We start from the raw sequence: 25,924 nt of genomic DNA, 5'->3' as shown, positions 1-25,924 counted from the left end.
AAAAAAGTCGGATTAGCATTGTTGCGAACGGCCAGATTGGCCGCTAATTGAATACTGAAATGTCGGATCCTTTCCGTCGGAAAGGATCAGACATCAATTGAATACACCCCTATGTGTCTTAATAACGGGTGTCTTAATAACTAGTAAATATTGAGAGTTCTAAAATAGAGTAAATGTCTCAAAGAATGGGCCATGTTAATTGCTATTAAACAAATGGATAAAAGTTTGGGGCCAAAAGTAGGTCTTTAATGACAAAACAGGACCAGCAACCAGCAACCTTCAATTAAGGAGAACCGATGTTAAGAGTAATATTTAAAATATAAATGAAATAAGAGAGATGTATCTTACTTGTCTGAGGTCAATGAACGCTAACTGCAGGGTGTCCTCCTGGAATCCCGGGACAGGGTCAGAACTTGCAAACACTGAAAATGCAAATATACAGTAAACGTTTGTTATCTGCAATTCATTGGACAACCATTATTATAAATCTGGTATAATAGTAACCAACTATGGTTACAAAACAAACATAGCATATGTAAATATTTTAAGGATTATGCTATAAAACTTGCCTATTTTACTCATTACTCAAAAAATAAGATTTTACTTACCGATAAATCTATTTCTCGTAGTCCGTAGTGGATGCTGGGACTCCGTCAGGACCATGGGGATTAGCGGCTCCGCAGGAGACAGGGCACAAAAATAAAAGCTTTAGGACTAGGTGGTGTGCACTGGCTCCTCCCCCTATGGCCCTCCTCCAAGCCTCAGTTAGGATACTGTGCCCGGACGAGCGTACACAATAAGGAAGGATTTTGAATCCCGGGTAAGACTCATACCAGCCACACCAATCACACCGTACAACCTGTGATCTGAACCCAGTTAACAGTATGACAAATGTAGGAGCCTCTGAACAGACGGCTCACAACAATAACAACCCAATTTTTTTGTAACAATAACTATGTACAAGTATTGCAGACAATCCGCACTTGGGATGGGCGCCCAGCATCCACTACGGACTACGAGAAATAGATTTATCGGTAAGTAAAATCTTATTTTCTCTGACGTCCTAGTGGATGCTGGGACTCCGTCAGGACCATGGGGATTATACCAAAGCTCCCAAACGGGCGGGAGAGTGCGGATGACTCTGCAGCACCGAATGAGAGAACTCCAGGTCCTCTTTAGCCAGGGTATCAAATTTGTAGAATTTTACAAACGTGTTCTCCCCCGACCACGTAGCTGCTCGGCAGAGTTGTAATGCCGAGACCCCTCGGGCAGCCGCCCAAGATGAGCCCACCTTCCTTGTGGAATGGGCCTTGATAGATTTAGGCTGTGGCAGGCCTGCCACAGAATGTGCAAGTTGAATTGTGCTACAAATCCAACGAGCAATCGTCTGCTTAGAAGCAGGAGCACCCAGCTTGTTGGGTGCATACAGTATAAACAGCGAGTCAGATTTTCTGACTCCAGCCGTCCTTGAAATATATATTTTCAATGCCCTGACAACGTCCAGCAACTTGGAATCCTCCAAATCGCTAGTAGCCGCAGGCACCACAATAGGCTGGTTCAGGTGAAACGCTGAAACCACCTTAGGCAGAAACTGAGGACGCGTCCGCAGTTCTGCCCTGTCCGAATGGAAAATCAGATATGGGCTTTTATACGATAAAGCCGCCAATTCTGACACTCTCCTGGCTGAAGCCAGGGCCAGTAGCATGGTTACTTTCCATGTAAGATATTTCAAATCCACCGATTTGAGTGGCTCAAACCAATGGGATTTGAGAAAATCCAAAACTACATTAAGATCCCACGGAGCCACTGGGGGCACAACCGGGGGCTGTATATGTAGTACTCCTTTTACAAAAGTCTGGACTTCAGGAACTGAAGCCAATTCTTTCTGGAAGAAAATCGACAGGGCCGAAATTTGAACCTTAATGGACCCTAATTTGAGGCCCATAGACAATCCTGTTTGCAGGAAATGTAGGAATCGACCCAGTTGAAATTCCTCCGTCGGGGCCTTCCTGGCCTCACACCACGCAACATATTTTCTCAAAATGCGGTGATAATGTTGTGCAGTCACCTCCTTCCTGGCTTTTACCAGGGTAGGGATGACCTCTTCCGGAATGCCTTTTTCCCTTAGAATTCGGCGTTCAACCGCCATGCCGTCAAACGCAGCCGCGGTAAGTCTTGGAATAGACACGGTCCCTGCTGAAGCAGGTCCCGTCTTAGAGGTAGAGGCCACGGATCTTCCGTGAGCATCTCCTGAAGTTCCGGGTACCAAGTTCTTCTTGGCCAATCCGGAGCCACGAGTATCGTTCTTACTCCCCTTTGCCGTATAATTCTCAGTACTTTTGGTATGAGAGGCAGAGGAGGAAACACATACACTGACTGGAACACCCACGGTGTTACCAGAGCGTCCACAGCTATTGCCTGAGGGTCTCTTGACCTGGCGCAATACCTGTCCAGTTTTTTGTTGAGGCGGCATCCGTGGTCACCAGGACCCAGTCCTGTATGCCGAATCTGCGGCCCTCTAACAGATGAGCACTCTGCAACCACCACAGAAGAGACACCCTTGTCCGTGGAGATAAAGTTATCCGCTGATGCATCTGCAGATGTGATCCGGACCATTTGTCCAGCAGGTCCCACTGAAAAGTTCGTGCGTGGAATCTGCCGAATGGAATCGCTTCGTAAGAAGCCACCATTTTTCCCAGGACTCTTGTGCATTGATGCACAGACACTTTTCCTGGTTTTAGGAGGTTCCTGACAAGTTCAGATAACTCCCTGGCTTTCTCCTCCGGAAGAAACACCTTTTTCTGAACCGTGTCCAGAATCATTCCCAGGAACAGCAGACGTGTCGTCGGGGTCAATTGAGATTTTGGAAAATTCAGAATCCACCCGTGCTGTTGCAGCACTACTTGGGTTAGTGCTACTACGTCCTCCAGCTGTTCTCTGGACCTTGCCCTTATCAGGAGATCGTCCAAGTAAGGGATAATTAATACGCCTTTTCTTCGCAGAAGAAACATCATTTCGGCCATTACCTTGGTAAAGACCCGAGGTGCCGTGGACAATCCAAACGGCAGCGTCTGAAACTGATAATGACAGTTTTGCACCACGAACCTGAGGTACCCTTGATGTGAAGGGCAAATTGGGACATGCAGGTAAGCATCCTTGATGTCCAGGGACACCATAAAGTCCCCTTCTTCCAGATTCGCTATCACTGCTCTGAGTGACTCCATCTTGAACTTGAATTTTTGTATGTACAGGTTCAAAGATTTCAGATTTAGAATAGGTCTTAACGAGCCGTCCGGCTTCGGTACCACAAATAGTGTGGAATAATACCCCTTTCCCTGTTGTAGGAGGGGTACCTTGACTATCACCTGCTGAGAATACAGCTTGTGAATGGCTTCCAATACCGTCGCCCTGTCTGAGGGAGACGTTGGCAGAGCAGACTTTAGGAACCGGCGAGGGGGAGACTTCTCGAATTCCAACCTGTAACCCTGAGATACTACCGGCAGGATCCAGGGGTCAACCTGTGAGTGAGCCCACTGTGCGCTGAAATTCTTGAGTCGACCCCCCACCGCCCCTGAGTCCGCTTGTAAAGCCCCAACGTCATGCTGAGGGCTTTGCAGAAGCCGGGGAGGGCTTCTGCTCCTGGGAGGGAGCTGCTTGGTGCACTCTCTTACCCTTTCCTTTGCCTCGGGGCAGATATGACTGTCCTTTTGCCCGCTTGTTCTTATAGGAACGAAAGGACTGCGGCTGAAAAGACGGTGTCTTTTTCTGTTGGGAGGGGACCTGAGGTAAAAAGGTGGATTTCCCGGCTGTTGCCGTGGCCACCAAATCCGATAGACCGACCCCAAAAAATTCCTCCCCTTTATACGGCAATACTTCCATATGCCGTTTGGAATCCGCATCACCTGACCACTGTCGCGCCCATAAACTTCTTCTGGCAGATATGGACATCGCACTTACTCTCGATGCCAGAGTGCAAATATCCCTCTGAGCATCTCGCATATAAAGAAAAGCATCCTTTAATTGCTCTATAGTCAATAAAATACTGTCCCTATCCAGGGTATCAATATTTTCAGTCAGGGAATCCGACCAAACCACCCCAGCACTGCACATCCATGCTGAGGCGATGGCTGGTCGCATTATAACACCAGTATGAGTGTATATACTTTTCAGGGTAGTTTCCAGCCTCCTATCAGCTGGATCCTTGAGGGCGGCCGTTTCAGGAGACGGTAACGCCACTTGTTTTGATAAGCATGTGAGTGCCTTATCCACCCTAGGGGGTGTTTCCCAGCGCGCCCTAACCTCTGGCGGGAAAGGATATAATGCCAATAACTTCTTTGAAATTAGCAGTTTTCTATCGGGGTTAACCCACGCTTCATCACACACTTCATTCAATTCCTCTGATTCAGGAAAAACTACAGGTAGTTTTTTCAGACCCCACATAATACCCCTTTTTGTGGTACTTGCAGTATCAGAGATATGCAAAGCCTCCTTCATTGCCGTGATCATATAACGTGTGGCCCTACTGGAAAATACGTTTGTTTCTTCACCGTCGACACTAGATTCGGTGTCCGTGTCTGGGTCTGTGTCGACCGACTGAGGTAAAGGGCGTTTTACAGCCCCTGACGGTGTCTGAGACGCCTGGACAGGTACTAACTGGTTTGCCGGCCGTCTCATGTCGTCAACTGATTTTTGTAACGTGCTGACATTATCACGTAATTCCATAAACAAAGCCATCCATTCCGGTGTCGACTCCCTAGGGGGAGACATCACCATTACCGGCAATTGCTCCGCCTCCACACCAACATCGTCCTCATACATGTCGACACACACGTACCGACACACAGCAGACACACAGGGAATGCTCTTATCGAAGACAGGACCCCACTAGCCCTTTGGGCAGACAGAGGGAGAGTTTGCCAGCACACACCCAAGCGCTATAAATATATAGGAACAACCCTACAGAAGTGTTGTTTCCTTTATAGCAGCTTAATATATCAATATCGCCAAAAAAGTGCCCCCCCTCTCTGTTTTTTTTACCCTGTTTCTGTAGTGCAGTGCAGGGGAGAGTCCTGGGAGCCTTCCTCGCAGCGGAGCTGTGCAGGAAAATGGCGCTGTGTGCTGAGGAGATAGGCCCCGCCCCCTATTTGGGCGGGCTCTTCTCCCGGTGTTTGTGAGACCTGGCAGGGGTTAAATACATCCATATAGCCCCAGGGGCTATATGTGATGTATTTTTAGCCAGAACAAGGTATTATCATTGCTGCCCAGGGCGCCCCCCCCCAGCGCCCTGCACCCTCAGTGACCGCTGGTGTGAAGTGTGCTGACAACAATGGCGCACAGCTGCAGTGCTGTGCGCTACCTCATGAAGACTGAAAAGTCTTCTGCCGCCGGTTTCTGGACCTCTTCACTTTTCGGCATCTGCAAGGGGGTCGGCGGCGCGGCTCCGGGACCGGACTCCATGGCTGGGCCTGTGTTCGATCCCTCTGGAGCTAATGGTGTCCAGTAGCCTAAGAAGCCAATCCATCCTGCACGCAGGTGAGTTCACTTCTTCTCCCCTAAGTCCCTCGTTGCAGTGAGCCTGTTGCCAGCAGGACTCACTGAAAATAAAAAACCTAATAACTTTTTCTAAGCAGCTCTTTAGGAGAGCCACCTAGATTGCACCCTGCTCGGACGGGCACAAAAACCTAACTGAGGCTTGGAGGAGGGTCATAGGGGGAGGAGCCAGTGCACACCACCTAGTCCTAAAGCTTTTATTTTTGTGCCCTGTCTCCTGCGGAGCCGCTAATCCCCATGGTCCTGACGGAGTCCCAGCATCCACTAGGACGTCAGAGAAAAGTAGGTATCCTCTGACAATGTCAAATATTACCTTTAAACGTAAGCTATATACTTATTATGGACTAAGTACGCTATTGGCGCACTGAGTACCGTAAGGGTACGCACTTAGCGTAGCAGACACTAGGCCGTGGGCGCGACGCACGAGCGACACGTACGCTCACGGAATGATACACAGTAAACCTTAGTAATAACACACAGTAAGGGTATGCTTATACTCTAAACCTTGGCAATGTAATACTATATGAGCGATTAATACGCTAAGAGAGCCCTTAGCAGTAACTAGTGAATACGCAAGACCTTGTTTGGATTTAAAAACCACTCCAGCTCTAACGCCTTCGTGGATTGCTTTAGAGTAAAAAAAGGGGAAAAACAGTACAGCTTATACACTACAAAACTAACATCAAAATCTAAACAAAATAACAAGTAATAATATAAACAATAGCGAAGCGATCGCAAACACAAGCAAACAGAATGAGAACGAATGGCAAACACAAAGGATAACAAAATGGCTACAGAGAAACTTACACACGTGGGAATGATTCGCAAGCGCGTCCTGGATCCAGCCCTCAGCATTCAATGAGAAAGCCTTTCAGAGAGAGTGAGTGACTGGACAGGCAATGGTGGTCTTTATATACACAGCATACAGTAACAATACAATGGTCCCTATAATCTCATGGTTCATTGGACACAGGAATGTGTCTCTGCATTATAACAAAAGGTCATAGGTGGGTTCGAACAGGTGGGCTGTGTCTTTCTCCAACTGCTCAGGTGGGAGGTATCCTCAGGATTCCCGCCGCATGGATAATGAACAGCAAATACAGTAAATGTCTATAAACTACTTTTGTACATAACTATACGCAGGAGCGAGCAATCTCTTCCTAACCAACACCATTAAAATACTCTACAGCTGGATACTAGACACCACCGTTCAACCTTTATCTGACCCTTCCTATCATGCAAAGAGGAATCTCTCTGTCCAAGAACCGTTTAAACTAAACATACTTGCTGACATTGTTAAGGGGAATATTATCTATAAAACACACTATATGGGTTAAATATGCTATGATCGAGTCGCCCGCTACACGCTCACAAACCCTACCGTAAATGCGCATACCACGCGCCAAAGCGCACGGCCGTAGAAGCTCTTTTACGCAAAGTGCGAATATGCGCACGCACGGCAGAGCGTGTGCACGCGCAGCGGGCATGTGCATGGGGTTAGTACAAGGCATGTGATTCATGATATTTTTCGACTTTGACAGTCCACCCTTTGGCAGTCAACAATAACTGCCACTATCTAAACAATTTAAGCAGAAAAATATATATTACCATGAAATACCTTAATATGATTGGGAGTAGGGAGGAGAGGAGAAGGTGGGAAATGTATGACCTAGTGAGATAGTGAAAAGCATGTATGTATGAAATCCATGTCTGAGGGGTCATGTATCATCGTGCTGTACATGTTCTAAAAATAAGCTTCGAGGTATTGTGAAGTATACATTGAATCCTTCTTATCCCGTATTAAGGGTCTGTAAGTGGGCTAACAAACTCTACCGAGCTCTTTTTTCGGCTTTTTAGTTCCAACAAATGGGGTGCACATTAGTTGATGATACATGAAGGGGAGAATATGTGAGTGCTAATATATGTGCCTATATCACCTGTCGACTATGTGTGTCACTACCTGAAGATAGTAGAGATGAAGATAAGAAACATGCGTTATAAATGCATTCTTATGATTATTGTATGTGCTTGTCCTTGGGTGTCTTGTTGGTGTCTTGTCGATGTCTTGTCGATGTCTTGTATCTTTGCTGTAAGTGGCAAGCAAAGTTTTTCAAGTGTCCATAAAAGTTAAAGTCTCTAAAAGTTCATCAAATGGCTGTGACAAAGTTCATCAATGGTCTGTGTAAAAGGGTCATCAAATTCTTCTTCCGAGTGGGTGTCTTTTTACCTTGGAGGAAAACAAAGGAGAAACGGGTGAAAGAAACGGACCGTGGAATCACGTCTTATCACAACATTGTCTCGATTGATGGGTCATAAATTAAACCAGTTGTTGTTACAATGCCCTTGCTCCTCAAACTCATCAATTTGGTACTGCGCTTGCAATTCATTAAAATCCGAACACATCTGAATATCAAACCAATCATTATGACAACTCCTAGGATACATAAGAGAAATTTCCCTACAGTAACGATAACATTTTGAGCCCATTCTCCTAAACCTGAGAACCAATTGCGTGGGTTCAACCATGAAACCCAGCCGGTCAGTTCATTACCCACAGAAGCAAGGGTAAGGTTGTGTCTCCTTCGGAACTCCCACTTCTATTGCAAGATATCGTCCATCTTTTGATCTATGACCTCGGTTGGGTCCTCAGTGCTGTTTGTGATATACGTACAACACTTTATACCATACTGAGTTGTTAGGGTGACACAATACCCTCCTGTCACTGCTGTGATGTAATTGAGAACCATCCTGTGCTGGATCAGTTCCGTTTTGTAAGCTTGCAATTCTCTCCCAGTATATCTGAAGGTGTCATCATACATCTCGGTGATATTGTCTATCAGGTTCGCTAGCGCGGTAATATACCTAAAAATTTATAACTCCTCTGGCGGTACGGGTGATATCTAGCGCGAGCAGGAGTTGAATCCCGGTGGATTCGTGGATCAAATCAGAGGCTGCATGCTCTGTCCTATCTATAAGGTGTCTCTTTACAATGTGTTCGTAATGGGTGTGAGTGTAAGGAGCTTGAGCATTGCGGTGAACGTCTTTCATTCTATCATGGGTAATGGTCATTACTTCCGGTAACACTCTTCCAATGTAACACAATCCCTCTGAGTTTGGGGCAAGCCACTTATACGCCTTCCTCCCACATATGAAATATGCATCATCGGGGAGGACATATGGGACAGAATATGTCATCACCATATTACAAACCTTCCAGGTGAAAAATCCTATCCCTAACTCTCTCATCTGTCTAGTACACGTATCAGGCTGTATGATATGCGCACAGTATCCTGGTGATACTTCTCCAACTCGCATGGGCCTACTTCCTAGAGTGTACCTATACTGAAAATATCTCCCACTGTTGGCTATTTGGCGTATAAGCTCTGAGTCAATGGGCATTCTATCGGCTCTGTGTGAGAATGTCATGGTTTGGTTGTTCCATGTCACCTCCCAATTTCCCGGCTTTCGGGGATTGGAAATGTTAAAACATATGAGGGACCTATCCACATGATATTGGTGGAGCTTCAAACTAGGAGGCCTAGAAATATTAAATTTCTTGTCCACCGGTCTCCCACCCCTTAATTCAAGTACCTCATCTATCGTTAAAGAGTATGGCACTAGTCCTGACTTTCTATGACCTTGAGGTACTTGTGACCACACCCAGCATTCCGTTTGGTTTAAAACCTTACCCACTAATGAGTGATAGTCACTCAATGGATGACGGTCCATATCGATATTAATGCTGGACTGACATCTCTGGATGCACCCATCCTCAACTATGTTTTCACAATTCCTACAGATACAGTTCTCTTCAGCTAACAATCCTTCACAATGTCTACTAGTGTCATGGCTACCAGATCGTTTTCTGATACTCGCATTTGCTCGGTGATTGTGTTGCTCTTGGAATTCTACGAATCCATCCTGGTCATCAGAACCCATTCCAGATCCTTTCTCGACCTCACTGGTACTCTGACCGAAACAGACTGCTCTGGTCAACAACAGGGTCAATAGGAAAACACGGACTGCAGTCTCTTGGGGCGAGTCCATCTTACAGGAGGAGAAAGAGAAAGTTGTAATGGGGGTACCGAAAATAATTGAAGGGAAAGAAAAATGTTACGATAATTGTCCTATAGTCTTGTTGTTCTTCTTGCTCAGATGTCGTCTCAACAGTGCTGTCTCTCAGTCTTCCCAAAACGAACACTCCAGTGATACGATATTCTTTCCGACTCAGCGATCTTTCTGTAAGGAGCATAAATCTTGCATTACCATTTGTCTAACTGTTGTGTGACATACCATCCGTAAAACACGAAAGAACAAAGAGAGAGAACAATAGAAAAAAAACATTGTCAGATTTCCGTTCACCATCAGGCTGTCACACCAACATGTCCATCGGTATCTCTGCACAGTCTCCCCCACCAGTATTTCCACTCTCCACCCTTTGTGTTTGGCCAGACACAACGATGCTGGTAAGATATACTGGGGTTGGGTAGACCTCTGAAAAGACCAAGTAGACGTGACGTTTGAGCTGTAGTTCTGCTGGTGAACGTCAGAGATGAAAAGGAAATATTTAAAGATAAATCACAGAGTTTACCTGGCCGCCCTTGTGTCTACAAGGAATGACCTACCAATTACATCGACTGTAACCTCAGGCTTACTATCAAGGCTAATAATCAACTTCACTGGCTGCAAATTACAGGTGCGGCCCAAAATTTTTCTTATATGATCCCTGATTACAATTCCGTGCGTTAGGTCGTTGTCTAGGGGGTTTATATACCTTATGTGGGTCTCTAAACATACAATTCCGTGCATAATGCCCTTCCCTCTGGCAGTTATAACATTTTATCACATTTGACTTACCCACAGGGGGTCTGGGGCTTAAGCTGATGTGGCTTCGTTGTCAGGGCCTGTCTACTTATTGTCATTTGCTTACCGCCCTGTGACTCCCTGTGTCTTATGATGTTCCAATCATGTTCAATAGCGGTCTCTCTCAAAGCAGCCACCGACATACCTTTCCAATTAGGTTGAGTGGTCTGTACCCTTGTTCTCAACACTTCCTTTAAACCATCCATTAATACAGAAACCTCTACCTCTCTATACTCTACAATGTGAGGTGCAATTGTCTGTGCATAACATACAATACCGTACTTACCTGTGGACACGACCTCACCTGACCCTCCGTAAGGGGGCTTGACTACTGCCTTTACGATTGGGCCGTGCCCACCTGGGTGTCTCGTATGATGGCTGCTGGAAAAAGTGCCGACATCGTGCTGGGCTCACTTTCTTGCTTGTAATCCTGAGGGAAGTTTAACATGGGGTGCAACTTGCACGGGTTAGAATTTGTACATTTATCAGTTTTACTTCTATCATTATTACATTTATTACGCTTACTATTATCATCATTAATACATTTATTAAGTGCACTATTATCATATCCCAGTATGCCATTCTCTGTAGCCATTGTTTCTCCAGTTGCCATCAGTTTCCTGCTAAGATGGGAACCAGCTGCTTGAGCTAATCCCCTTTGTATCTCCCCTTCCTGTTGCCATAAATGTAAATAATCATAATGTCTAATCCGTTGCTTCCCGGATTTTATCAGACATATCCTTCTCCTTACATTTTGCAAAACCTCAGGATTAAAACTGCCTACCCTAGGGAACTTCTCCCCATCGTTCACAGTCATACGTTCCCACTCATTGCATAAAACCTCAGCGTGTGATCCATATTTTTCACACATTATATACCTCGCCGACCCTTCTGGCCGCGGAATTATATCAACCTGAACCTTGGTTGATTGTCCCTTACTTGAGCAACTGGCCCCCATTCTTTGCAGGTATTGCCTTCTCAGCGAATTCCTACAAAAACCACGTTCTCAGAGGTAAGGCGACGGTGAAAGTCCAACGAGTGCCTTCACCCACTCTCGCCCACGTCGACCAATACGCCCACACACTGCCTTAGCGCTGGCGTACTCAACCCAGGGCCCCTATGTAACCTCTATTTACTGGGGCGTGTGGGAGTATGCTACCCTCCCCAGTAAGTATCAGTTGCTGGAGAATTCCTGAGTGATCAGCGAACTTCCCTTAAAATAAAAAAAACCTACACAAATCACGTCAAAGTGTACAAATAGCGTTTATGATACCGCAAAGCGTACGCAAATTGCGTAATGGGTATCAAGGTAACCAACTAATGCACACAGTTACATGCAGTACAGTCGCACTGCGTATAAGTAACTATTACTTATCCGCTGAACGACCAGCGGAATCGGTTGTTTAGGCTGCGAAACCTTCAGCCGGAGCGTATTCTCAAAACGGGCCTATATGGGCACTGCGCCAACCCCCAGGGCTGCGCTCACTACCTCTGACCTTTCTTAAGTCAGGGTCTTCAGAACTTCGTATAGGTACTTTTAACGGATTTCTGACTTTCGCTGACCTTTTGGTCTGCTGTAACACTAATTGCTCCTTTTACCTTATTCACTGTTAACGTGAGATGGCCTTCTCCCACGCCACCACGTGTTCACTTCACGGGTGTCCTTCTACGAGATCTCGAATTCTGGGGTTCACACCAAAGAAAACTTTACTTGCATACACACGCTCTTTCACTTCATATATACTTTGATTTTTTTCTGTACAGAAAATTTATTTCATTCAGGTAACACAGGCTAATCCCAGAGGTAATGCAACGAGAGGAGGATCTTTTTAAACTAAATTTTGGAAACTGAACAAATTTGTGCTATTATCTCGTGGCTTCCGTATCGCCTACTAAAACAGTGCTATCGTGTGATCTGTATCTGGTGGGCGTATCTGTACGCACGTTGCATAATTTACGCCACGTGTGTAGGCCTTTGCGTTGCGTACGCTGTCTCGCACTCGGTCAGAGACCAGGCCGGATACTCCCGCAGTAACACAAATAACACGCTTCTATAAATGCAAACGATATTTAACTATAATCGTTTACCAAGCACCACACAGTATCTCCTGTATAACCTTTATAACTGGGTCAGGCTGCGTGCGTGTTTTACAATTACTCCCTTAAGTATTAGTTTTACTTTTAACTAAATAGCAACAAATTTTCTCAGCACGTGATCAATGCTAATGGCACACAAGAAGGTAGATATGCGGAATACACAAAATGCAGGTCTAAATTAATCTACTAATCAATGCTTCCAATAGTATGATTCATATTGGATAGCTATCTTGCAGAACATACATTGATATAAACACACACACACACATAATTATAATATTATATCTATGTACTATTCACTGGTCTCCTGAGACCCATTCACTCCTCTAATTTGCATATGAATGTGCCTTTGACTGTCTGTGAAGGTGGCCTTTCACTGCCAGGGAAAAAAAGCTGTTGCACAGGTTAATTTGCATTTCAATGGCTTATCTTACAAAAAGCAGAGTTTAACAGAATCGTGGAGGTAAAGAAGAAGAAAAGAAAAAACAACAACTTTGTTTTATATCTGTGTGTCGTTCTTACATCAAATATTCATCTTACTATTAACTTTTATAAAAACCCCATCTGAATCTATTTGTAATTGACTATGGCATGGGTTAAATAAATGCATTGGTAACTCATAAATGGTGATTTCTTTTTGACCAAGGCCGGCTGATTATTCCTGAGCAGACTGAAAATCAGCTATTTAGAAAAGAATTGACCTTCCCAAAATGGCCGCTGCTCCTCCCCCTTCCACATCCATGAGGGTTACACAAAATGGAGGACAGACCATGCGTCTTCCTTTGTCACAAAAAAAATCACCATGCAAGCCCCTGAAGTTATTTTAGGCCTGAGTTAAAAAAACAACACTATGGCCCTCATTCCGAGTCGATCGGTCGCAAGGCGAATTTAGCAGAGTTACACACGCTAAGCCTACGCCTACTGGGAGTGTATCTTAGCTTCTTAAAATTGCGACCGATGTATTCGCAATATTGCGATTACAAACTACTTAGCAGATTCAGAGTAGCTTCAGACTTACTCTGCCTGTGCGATCAGTTCAGTGCTTGTCGTTCCTGGTTTGATGTCACAAACACACCCAGCGTTCGCCCAGACACTCCTGCGTTTTTTCCGGAAACGGTAGCGTTTTCAACCACACGCCCCTAAAACGCCGTGTTTCCGCCCAGTAACACCCATTTCCTGTCAATCACATTACGATCGCCGGAGCGATGAAAAAGCCGTGAGTAAAAATACTATCTTCATTGTTAAATTACTTGGCGCAGTTGCAGTGCGAATATTGCGCATGCGTACTAAGCGGATTTTCATTGCGATGCGATGAAAAATACCGACCGATCAACTCGGAATGAGGGCCTATATCAAGGCTTTTGCAGCAACTTTTAAATATACTTTTAAACCTACTTAAACAGATAAGCAATCCAATCTGAATCAAACACAATATGACTCATTTGAACCTTGTTTTGCAACAATATGGTCAGATATGCAGAGTACAGGTGTGTGCGTGTGTTACATGTGTTGCGTGCGCAGTTGGCACCAAACAGAAATTAAAATAAGAATTTACTTACCGATAATTCTATTTCTCGGAGTCCGTAGTGGATGCTGGGGTTCCTGAAAGGACCATGGGGAATAGCGGCTCCGCAGGAGACAGGGCACAAAAAAGTAAAGCTTTACTAGGTCAGGTGGTGTGCACTGGCTCCTCCCCCTATGACCCTCCTCCAGACTCCAGTTAGGTACTGTGCCCGGACGAGCATACACAATAAGGGAGGCATTTTGAATCCCGGGTAAGACTCATACCAGCCACACCAATCACACCGTACAACTTGTGATCTAAACCCAGTTAACAGTATGACAACAGAAAGGGCCTCTTAAAGATGGCTCCTTAACAATAACCCGAATTAGTTAACAATAACTATGTACAAGTATTGCAGATAATCCGCACTTGGGATGGGCGCCCAGCATCCACTACGGACTCCGAGAAATAGAATTATCGGTAAGTAAATTCTTATTTTCTCTATCGTCCTAAGTGGATGCTGGGGTTCCTGAAAGGACCATGGGGATTATACCAAAGCTCCCAAACGGGCGGGAGAGTGCGGATGACTCTGCAGCACCGAATGAGAGAACTCCAGGTCCTCCTTTGCCAGGGTATCAAATTTGTAAAATTTTACAAACGTGTTCTCCCCCGACCACGTAGCTGCTCGGCAGAGTTGTAATGCCGAGACCCCTCGGGCAGCCGCCCAAGATGAGCCCACCTTCCTTGTGGAGTGGGCTTTTACAGTTTTAGGCTGTGGCAGGCCTGCCACAGAATGTGCAAGTTGAATTGTGTTACAAATCCAACGAGCAATCGACTGCTTAGAAGCAGGTGCGCCCAACTTGTTGGGTGCATACAATATAAACAGCGAGTCAGATTTTCTGACTCCAGCCGTCCTTGCAATGTATATTTTTAAGGCTCTGACAACGTCCAACAACTTGGAGTCCTCCAAGTCGCTAGTGGCCGCAGGCACCACAATAGGTTGGTTCAGATGAAATGCTGATACCACTTTAGGGAGAAAATGCGGACGAGTCCGCAGTTCTGCCCTATCCGAATGGAAGATTAGATAAGGACTTTTATAAGATAAAGCCGCCAATTCAGATACTCTCCTGGCAGAGGCCAGGGCTAGTAACATAGTCACTTTCAATGTGAGATATTTCAAATCCACCTTTTTCAATGGTTCAAACCAATGGGATTTGAGGAAATCTAAAACTACATTTAGATCCCACGGTGCCACCGGAGGCACCACAGGAGGCTGTATATGCAGTACTCCCTTGACAAAAGTCTGGACCTCAGGGACAGAGGCCAATTCTTTTTGGAAGAATATTGACAGGGCCGAAATTTGAACCTTAATGGATCCCAATTTGAGACCCATAGATAATCCTGATTGCAGGAAATGTAGGAAACGACCCAGTTGGAATTCCTCCGTCGGAACCTTCCGATCCTCGCACCACGCTACATATTTTCGCCAAATGCGGTGATAATGTTTCACGGTGACTTCCTTCCGTGCCTTAATCAAGGTAGGAATGACTTCTTCTGGAATGCCTTTCCCTTTTAGGATCTGGCGTTCAACCGCCATGCCGTCAAACGCAGCCGCGGTAAGTCTTGAAAAAGACAGGGACCCTGCTGTAGCAGGTCCCTTCTCAGAGGTAGAGGCCACGGTTCGTCCGTGAGCATCTCTTGAAGTTCCGGATACCAAGTCCTTCTCGGCCAATCCGGAACCACTAGTATTGTTCTTACTCTTCTTTGCCGTATGATCTTCAATACCTTTGGTATGAGCGGCAGAGGAGGAAACACATACACTGACTGGTACACCCAAGGAGTTACCAGTGCGTCCACAGCTATTGCCTGTGGATCTCTTGACCTGGCGCAATATTTGTCCAGTTTCTTGTTGAGGCGAGACGCCATCATGTCTACAATTGGTCTTTCCCAACGGTCTATTAACATGTTGAAGACTTCTGGATGTAGACCCCACTCTCCCGGATGAAGATCGTGTCTGCTGAGGAAGTCTGCTTCCCAGTTGTCCACGCCCGGGATGAACACTGCTGACAGTGCTATCACGTGATTCTCCGCCCAGCGAAGAATCTTGGCAGCTTCTGCCATTGCACTCCTGCTTCTTGTGCCGCCCTGCCTGTTTACATGGGCGACCGCCGTGATGTTGTCCGACTGAATCAACACCGGCTTTCCTTGCAGGAGAAGTTCCGCCTGGCTTAGAGCATTGTAGATTGCTCTTAGTTCCAGAATGTTTATGTGAAGAGACTTTTCCAGACTCGTCCATACTCCCTGGAAGTTTCTTCCTTGTGTGACTGCTCCCCAGCCTCTCAGGCTGGCGTCCGTGGTCACCAGGATCCAATCCTGAATGCCGAATCTGCGGCCTTCTAATAGGTGAGCCTTCTGCAACCACCACAGAAGTGACACCCTTGTCTTTGGTGACAGGGTTATTCGCAGGTGCATCTGCAGATGCGACCCTGACCATTTGTCCAACAGATCCCTTTGGAATATTCTTGCATGGAATCTGCCGAATGGAATTGCTTCGTAAGAAGCCACCATTTTTCCCAGGACTCTTGTGCATTGATGTACTGACACTTTTCCTGGTTTTAGGAGGTTCCTGACCAGATCGGATAACTCCTTGGCTTTTTCCTCTGGAAGGAAAACCTTTTTCTGAACCGTGTCCAGAATCATTCCTAGGAACAGCAGACGAGTTGTCGGGATTAAATGGGATTTTGGAATATTCAGAATCCACCCGTGTTGTCTTAGCACCTCTTGAGATAGTGCTAAAGCTGTCTCCAGCTGTTCTCTGGACCTTGCCCTTATTAGGAGATCGTCCAAGTATGGGATAACTAATACGCCTTTTCTTCGAAGAAGAATCATCATCTCGGCCATTACCTTGGTAAAGGCCCGAGGCGCCGTGGACAATCCGAACGGCAGCGTCTGAAACTGATAGTGACAGTTTTGAACAATGAACCTGAGGTACCCCTGGTGTGCGGGGTAAATCGGAACGTGTAGATACGCATCCTTGATGTCCAAGGATACCATAAAGTCCCCTTCTTCCAGGTTCGCTATCACTGCTCTGAGTGACTCCATCTTGAACTTGAACTTTTTTATGTAGAGGTTCAAGGACTTCAGATTTAGAATAGGCCTTACCGAGCCATCCGGCTTCGGTACCACAAATAGAGTGGAATAATACCCCTTTCCTTGTTGTAATAGGGGTACTTTGACTATCACCTGCTGAGCGTACAGCTTGTGAATGGCTTCCAACACCCTCTCCCTTTCGGAAGAGACGGTTGGTAAGGCAGACTTCAGGAAACGATGAGGAGGATCCGTCTCTAATTCCAACCTGTACCCCTGAGATATTATCTGCAGGATCCAGGGGTCTACCTGCGAGTGAGCCCACTGCGCGCTGTAATTTTTGAGACGGCCCCCCACTGTCCCCGAGTCCGCTTGAGAGGCCCCAGCGTCATGCTGAGGTTTTTGCAGGAGCCGGGGAGGGCTTCTGTTCCTGGGAAGGAGCTGCCTGTTGGTGTCTCTTCCCTCTTCCTCTGCCTCGTGGCAGGTACGACAAGCCCTTTGCTCTCTTATTTTTGTAGGAGCGAAAAGGCTGCGGTTGAAAAGTCGGTGCCTTTCTCTGTTGGGGAGTGACTTGAGGTAAAAAAGTGGATTTCCCGGCAGTAGCCGTGGCCACCAAGTCTGATAGACCAACTCCAAATAACTCCTCCCCTTTATACGGCAAAACCTCCATGTGACGTTTTGAATCCGCATCGCCTGTCCACTGTCGTGTCCATAAGGCTCTTCTGGCTGAAATGGACATAGCACTCACCCGAGATGCCAGTGTGCAAATATCCCTCTGTGCATCACGCATATAGATAAATGCATCCTTTATTTGTTCTAACGACAGTAAAACATTGTCCCTATCTAGGGTATCAATATTTTCAATCAGGGATTCTGACCAAACTACTCCAGCACTGCACATCCAGGCAGTTGCTATAGCTGGTCGTAGTATAACACCTGCATGTGTGTATATATTCTTTTGAATAACTTCCATCTTTCTATCTGATGGATCCTTAAGTGCGGCCGTCTCAGGAGAGGGTAACGCCACTTGTTTGGATAAGCGTGTGAGCGCCTTGTCCACCTTAGGGGGTGTTTCCCAGCGCGCCCTAACCTCTGGCGGGAAAGGGTATAATGCCAATAACTTTTTTGAAATTATCAACTTTTTATCAGGAGCAACCCACGCTTCATCACACACGTCATTTAATTCTTCTGATTCAGGAAAAACTGTTTGTAGTTTTTTCACACCATACATAATACCCTGTTTTACGGTATCTGTAGTATCAGTTAAATGTAACGTCTCCTTCATTGCCAAAATCATATAACGTGTGGCCCTACTGGAAAATACGTTTGAATTTCTACCGTCGTCACTGGAATCAGTGCCCGTGTCTGGGTCTGTGTCGACCGACTGAGGCAAAGGGCGTTTTACAGCCCCTGACGGTGTTTGAGGCGCCTGGACAGGCATTAATTGATTGTCCGGCCGCCTCATGTCCTCCACTGACTGTTTAAGGGAAGATAAACCATCACGTAATTCCACAAATAAAGGCATCCATTCTGGTGTCGACCCCCTGGGGGGTGACATCTGCATATTTGGCAATTGCTCCGCCTCCACACCAATATCGTCCTCATACATGTCGACACCACGTACCGACACACACCGCAAACTCACAGGGAATGCTCTAATGAAGACAGGACCCACTAGCCCTTTTGGGGAGACAGAGGGAGAGCCTGCCAGCACACACCACAAAGCGCTATATATACAAGGGATATCCTTATATTAAGTGCTCCCTTATAGCTGCTTTAATATATATATATATAGCCATTAATGTGCCCCCCCTCTCTGTTTTACCCTGTTTCTGTAGTGCAGTGCAGGGGAGAGACCTGGGAGCCGTTCTGACCAGCGGAGCTGTGACAGAAAATGGCGCCGTGTGCTGAGGAGATAGGCCCCGCCCCTTTTTCGGCGGGTTCTTCTCCCGCTATTTTTCCAGTCAGGCAGGGGTTAAATATCTCCATATAGCCCCTATGGGCTATATGTGAGGTATTTTTAGCCTTGTATAAGGTTTATATTTGCCTCTCAGAGCGCCCCCCCCCAGCGCTCTGCACCCTCAGTGACTGCCCAGTGAAGTGTGCTGAGAGGAAAATGGCGCACAGCTGCAGTGCTGTGCGCTACCTTATGAAGACTGAGGAGTCTTCAGCCGCCGGTTTCCGGACCTCTTCACGCTTCAGCATCTGCAAGGGGGTCGGCGGCGCGGCTCCGGGACCGGACTCCACGGCTGGGCCTGTGTTCGATCCCTCTGGAGCTAATGGTGTCCAGTAGCCAAGCAGCAAATCCACTCTGCATGCAGGTGAGTTTACTACTTTCCCCCTAAGTCCCACGTTGCAGTGATCCTGTTGCCAGCAGGACTCACTGTAAAGAAAAAAACCTAAACTAAACTTTCTCTAAGCAGCTCTTTAGGAGAGCCACCTAGATTGCACCCTTCTCGTTCGGGCACAAAATCTAACTGGAGTCTGGAGGAGGGTCATAGGGGGAGGAGCCAGTGCACACCACCTGACCTAGTAAAGCTTTACTTTTTTGTGCCCTGTCTCCTGCGGAGCCGCTATTCCCCATGGTCCTTTCAGGAACCCCAGCATCCACTTAGGACGATAGAGAAAACAGATTGAAAAGACAATAGCTTAACGTTCTTACCTTTCGGTTCCGGATCCCACCAGCATCCCTACAAACCAAGCGGAGCAGACGCTTATCTGATCAGCACTACTGTATCCCCAACCACCAAACGGCTAACAGGGGATACTACCTTCCCGCCCTTTGCTGATGGATAAAGTCTGCCTGGTTCCGCTAGGTTGCGGATATGAGGAGGACCGGATGAGTCCCCCAATTGACAATGTCAAATATTACCTTTAAACGTAAGCTATATACTTATTACGGACTAAGTACGCTATTGGCGCACTGAGTACCGTAAGGGTACGCACTTAGCGTAGCAGACACTAGGCCGTGGGCGCGACGCACGAGCGACACGTACGCTCACGGAATGATACACAGTAAACCTTAGTAATAACACACAGTAAGGGTATGCTTATACTCTAAACCTTGGCAATGTAATACTATATGAGCGATTAATACGCTAAGAGAGCCCTTAGCAGTAACTAGTGAATACGCAAGACCTTGTTTGGATTTAAAAACCACTCCGGCTCTAACACCTTCGTGGATTGCTTTAGAGTAAAAAAAGGGGAAAAACAGTACAGCTTATACACTACAAAACTAACATCAAAATCTAAACAGAATAACAAGTAATAATATAAACAATAGCGAAGCGATCGCAAACACAAGCAAACAGAATGAGAACGAATGGCAAACACAAAGGATAACAAAATGGCTACAGAGAAACTTACACACGTGGGAATGATTCGCAAGCGCGTCCTGGATCCAGCCCTCAGCATTCAATGAGAAAGCCTTTCAGAGAGAGTGAGTGACTGGACAGGCAATGGTGGTCTTTATATACACAGCATACAGTAACAATACAATGGTCCCTATAATCTCATGGTTCATTGGACACAGGAATGTGTCTCTGCATTATAACAAAAGGTCATAGGTGGGTTCGAACAGGTGGGCTGTGTCTTTCTCCAACTGCTCAGGTGGGAGGTATCCTCAGGATTCCCGCCGCATGGATAATGAACAGCAAATACAGTGAATGTCTATAAACTACTTTTGTACATAACTATACGCAGGAGCGAGCAATCTCTTCCTAACCAACACAGAAATGTTACCATTAAAATACTCTACAGCTGGATACTAGACACCACCGTTCAACCTTTATCTGACCCTTCCTATCATGCAAAGAGGAATCTCTCTGTCCAAGAACCGTTTAAACTAAACATACAACATACTTGCTGACATTGTTAAGGGGAATATTATCTATAAAACACACTATATGGGTTAAATATGCTATGATCGAGTCGCCCGCTACACGCTCCCAAACCCTACCATAAATGCGCATACCACGCGCCAAAGCGCACGGCCGTAGAAGCTCTTTTACGCAAAGTGCGAATATGCGCACGCACGGCAGAGCGTGTGCATGCGCAGCGTGCATGTGCATGGGGTTAGTACAAGGCATGTGATTCATGATATTTTTCGAATTTGACACCTCTTAACTACGTAACTGACAATTTTTTTCAAAAAAATGCTAAAATATTGTCAGGTTTTCTTTAATGAGTGAACTAGGTGAAGAACACGTATATTTAAAATCATCCAAACTAATTTTATTTAAAAAGAAGAAAAAAAAGAAAAGAGAAAAAATATATTTTAAAAAAATCTTTATTTTCCAAACATCGGATCGGCACCATCAGAACATTGCAACTTTCATTTTCAAAGCCACGCATCCACCACATAAACATTGCGGGGCTGGAAGGGGTTAATTTACACTGTTGTCTGCAGCCGCTGGGTGGGGGGGTCCTGTTGTGCTGATCGATCAGCAGTGATTGGCAGCACCACAGACACTGGGGGAGGGTGCAGGGAAGCAACCTTCCGGTCCTTCTGAGAGCTGCAGCTGCGGGAAGTTTCTCTTGCCTGCAGCTGCACACACTGTCTGACTGGTTGCAGCCTGTGCAATCAGATCGGATAATGCACTTGTTGGTGTGGTCGTATCTGATGCAACCATGCCAGTCAAGTGGTTAATAAAGTAAAATAAGTAAGGATAAGGGTTCTGTAAGATCAGGGCATGAGCTAGTGAAAATATGGTTCTTATGTGAGATTTGTTGTCTATACTTTGTGTAATTAAACTTTATATATATTTTTTCATGTGTGGGTTTACTTTTATTGGGTTAGGTATAAAAGGAGATAAGTCGCTTCTGGGATACCAATCTTCCTCACCTATATAGGCATCCAGTCTTGCACTGACCGGCACTGAAGATGAGGGGAACACAAACTTCTGGTTCAGGGCTAGTTGGGGATGGATATAGGATCAGCACTGGTGTAAATTGCTGAGCTGTCTGTTACCTCTACACTGCCAGATTTAAACCTGCTACTGATCCATGTAATTTAGCACACCGTCAATGCAGTAGTGACTACGATTGGTTAGCCACCCTTAAGACTTGTGTATACATCACACTATGACTTGTGTATAGTATAGTGTGACGGCAGCCAGGGCTGGCTCCAGGCCTACTAGCACCCTGAGCGAAAACATGTAACAGCGCCCCCCCCCCCCCCATGCGCGCGCGTCCCAGGAAAAGTGGGTGTGGCCTCTTGGAAAGTGGGCGTGGCCTCATAACTTAATATTATTAGACTATAAAATAAGATTTTACTCACCGGTAAATCTATTTCTCTTTAGGACTACCTGGTGTGCACTGGCTCCTCCCACTATGACCCTCCTCCAGACCTCAGTTAGGATACTGTGCCCGGAAGAGCTGACACAATAAGGAAGGATTTTGAATCCCGGGTAAGACTCATACCAGCCACACCAATCACACCGTATAACTCGTGATACTATACCCAGTTAACAGTATGAAATATAACTGAGCCTCTCAACAGATGGCTCAACAATAACCCTTTAGTTAAACAATAACTATATACAAGTATTGCAGACAATCCGCACTTGGGATGGGCGCCCAGCATCCACTACGGACTACGAGAAATAGATTTACCGGTGAGTAAAATCTTATTTTCTCTGACGTCCTAAGTGGATGCTGGGACTCCGTAAGGACCATGGGGATTACACCAAAGCTCCCAAACGGGCGGGAGAGTGCGGATGACTCTGCAGCACCGAATGAGCAAACTCTAGGTCCTCCTCAGCCAGGGTATCAAACTTGTAGACTCTTGCAAAAGTGTTTGAACCCGACCAAGTAACAGCTCGGCAAGGTTGTAAAGCCGAGACCCCTCGGGCAGCCGCCCAAGAAGAGCCCCTTTCCTCGTGGAATGGGCTTCTACAGATTTAGGGTGCGGCAGTCCAGCCGCAGAATGTGCAAGTTGAATCGTGCTACAGATCCAGCGAGCAATAGTCTGCTTAGAAGCAGGAGCACCCAGCTTGTTGGGTGCATACAGGATAAATAGCGAGTCAGTTTTCCTGACTCCAGCCGTCCTGAAAACATATATTTTCAGGGCCCTGACTACGTCCAGTAACTTGGAGTCCTCCAAGTCCCAAGTAGCCGCAGGCACCACAATAGGTTGGTTCACATGAAAAGCTGATACCACCCTAGGAAGGAATTGGGAACGAGTCCTCAATTCCGCCCTATCCATATAAAAAAATCAGATAAGGGCTTTTGCATGACAAAGCCGCCAATTCTGATACACGCCTGGCCGACGCCAAGGCCAACAGCATGACCACTTTCCACGTGAGGTATTTTAGCTCCACGGATTTAAGTGGCTCAATCTAATGCGACTTCAGGAAATCCAACACCACGTTGAGATCCCACGGTGCCACTGGAGGCACAAACGGGGGCTGAATATGCAGCACTCCCTTAACAAAAGTCTGAACTTCAGGCAGTGAAGCCAGTTCTTTTTTGGAAGAAAATGTACAGAGCCGAAATCTGGACCTTAATGGAACCCAATTTTAGGCCCATAGTCACTCCTGAATGTAGGAAGTGCAGAAATCGACCCAGTTGAAATTCCTCCGTTGGGGCCTTCCTGGCCTCACACCAAGCAACATATTTTCGCCATATGCGATGATAATGTTTTGCGATCACATCTTTCCTAGCCTTAATCAGCGTAGGAATGACTTCCTCCGGAATGCCTTTTTCCTTTAGGATCCGGCGTTCAACCGCCATGCCGTCAAACGCAGCCGCGGTAAGTCTTGGAACAGACAGGGCCCCTGCTGCAGCAGGTCCTGTCTGAGCGGCAGAGGCCATGGGTCCTCTGAGATCATTTCTTGAAGTTCTGGGTACGAAGCTCTTCTTGGCCAATCCGGAACCACGAGTATAGTTCGTACTCCTCTCCTTCTTATTATTCTCAGTACCTTGGGTATGAGAGGCAGAGGAGGGAACACATACACCGACTGGTACACCCACGGTGTTACCAGAGCGTCCACAGCTATCGTCTGAGGGTCCCTTGACCTGGCGCAATATATTTTTAGCTTTTTGTTTAGGCGGGACGCCGACATGTCCACCTGTGGCCTTTCCCAATGGTGTACAATCATTTGGAAGACTTCTGGATGAAGTCCCCACTCTCCCGGGTGGAGGTCGTGCCTGCTGAGAAAGACTGTTTCCCAGTTGTCCACTCCGGGAATGAACACTGCTGACAGTGCTAACACATGATTTTCCGCCCATCGGAAAATCCTTGTGGCTTCTGCCATCGCCATCCTGCTTCTTGTTCCGCCCTTTTGGTTTACATGGGCGACCGCCGTGATGTTGTCTGACTGGATCAGCACCGGCTGGTGTTGAAGCAGGAGTCTAGCCTGACTTAGGGCATTGTAAATGGCCCTTAGTTCCCGAATATTTATGTGTAGGGAAGTCTCCTGACTCGACCATAGTCCTTGGAAGTTTCTTCCCTGTGTGACTGCCCCCCAGCCTCGAAGGCTGGCATCCGTGGTCACCAGGACCCAGTCCTGTATGCCGAATCTGCGGCCCTCTAGAAGATGAGCGCTCTGCAGCCACCACAACAGCGACACCCTGGCCCTTGGAGACAGGGTTATCAGCCGATGCATCTGAAGATGCGACCCGGACCACTTGTCCAACAGATCCCACTGGAAGATCCTTGCATGGAACCTGCCGAATGGATTTTCTTCGTAAGAAGCTATCATCTTTCCCAGGACTCGCGTGCATTGATGCACCGACACCCAGAGCCGGCCATAGGCATAGGCAAACTAGGCAATTGCCTAGGGCATTTGATATGCCTAGGGGCATCAGCAGCTGCTGCTGATTAAAATGATATGCAGCATGCCTATATTCTGTGTGTAGCATTTCATATGCAGATCCAGCCACAGTCTCACACAGTATATAGGCATGCTGCATATCATTTTAATCAGCAGAAGCTGCGTGTGCATCCTAGCTACATAGCAATGCAAATAAGATGCATTTTCATAAAAAAAAGATGTGCCCGACGTTAACCTTGAGGCAAGATTTATGAGGACACATCTGTATCCAAGCAGAGGCAGAGGTCACAGTGTTAGTGGCAGTGTGAGTGCTGTGTGCATGTGAGTGGGTTGGTTGTGCAGTAGTGTTCGGAATATGTGTAAGGAGCATTATGTGTGTCATGTAAAAATGCATTAATAATGTGCAACATATGTGTAAAGGGGCACTATGTGTGTCATTATGTGTATAAGGGCATTAATAATGTGCAGCAAATGTGTAGGGGGCACTATGTGTGTCATTATTTGTATAAGGGCATTAATAATGTGCGGCATATGTGTAAGGGACATTATGTGTAAAAGGGCATTAATAAAGGTTGTCATAATGTGTAAGGCGCATTATGTTTATAAGGACTTTAATAAGGTGTCTCATATGTGTAAGGGGCATTACTGTGTGGAATAAGGTGTATAAATGCATTACTAATGTGTGGCATTATGTGTATAAGGTGCTCTACTATGTGGCGTTGCCTATAGAAAGGGCACTACTGTGTCATCTACTGTGAATAAAGAGCAATAGGGTGTGGTGTAATGTGAATAAGGAGCAATTCAGTGTGATGTAATGTGAATAAAGGGCTCTACTGTGAGGAGTAACGTTTATAAGGTAAAGTGATTCTACTGTGGGATGTAATGTGAATTAGGGACACTATCACATGATCAAATGTGAATAAAGTTGAAGTACTGTGTGGTGTAATTGGAATTGGGGTTACTATTGTGTGGCCATGCCCCTTGCCAGCAAAAACACACCCCTTTTTGGGCTGTGCGCCAAATGTGCGAACCGTTCCTATTTAAAATA

The 25,924-nt window shown here is 46.2% G+C and overlaps 1 protein-coding gene across 1 annotated transcript in view; it reads right to left on the bottom strand.

Moving 5' to 3' along the window:
- Window positions 1-205: 205 nt before the first annotated feature.
- LOC135057406 (exocyst complex component 6-like) overlaps window positions 206-25,924 on the bottom strand; it is a 437,778-nt gene continuing 412,059 nt past the window's right edge. Inside the window, exons 6-7 of the mRNA XM_063963297.1 lie at window positions 349-422; window positions 206-277 (exon numbers count right to left, since the gene is read on the bottom strand). Of these exons, the coding sequence (XP_063819367.1) occupies window positions 206-277; window positions 349-422 (146 nt within the window). The remainder of the gene's footprint in view (window positions 278-348; window positions 423-25,924) is intronic.

This window comes from Pseudophryne corroboree, chromosome 3 (genome assembly GCF_028390025.1).
Source record: "Pseudophryne corroboree isolate aPseCor3 chromosome 3, aPseCor3.hap2, whole genome shotgun sequence".
Lineage (NCBI taxonomy): Eukaryota > Metazoa > Chordata > Amphibia > Anura > Myobatrachidae > Pseudophryne > Pseudophryne corroboree.
The sequence above is the reverse complement of the archived record's forward strand: the minus strand, read 5'-3'. Positions and strand labels throughout refer to the sequence as shown.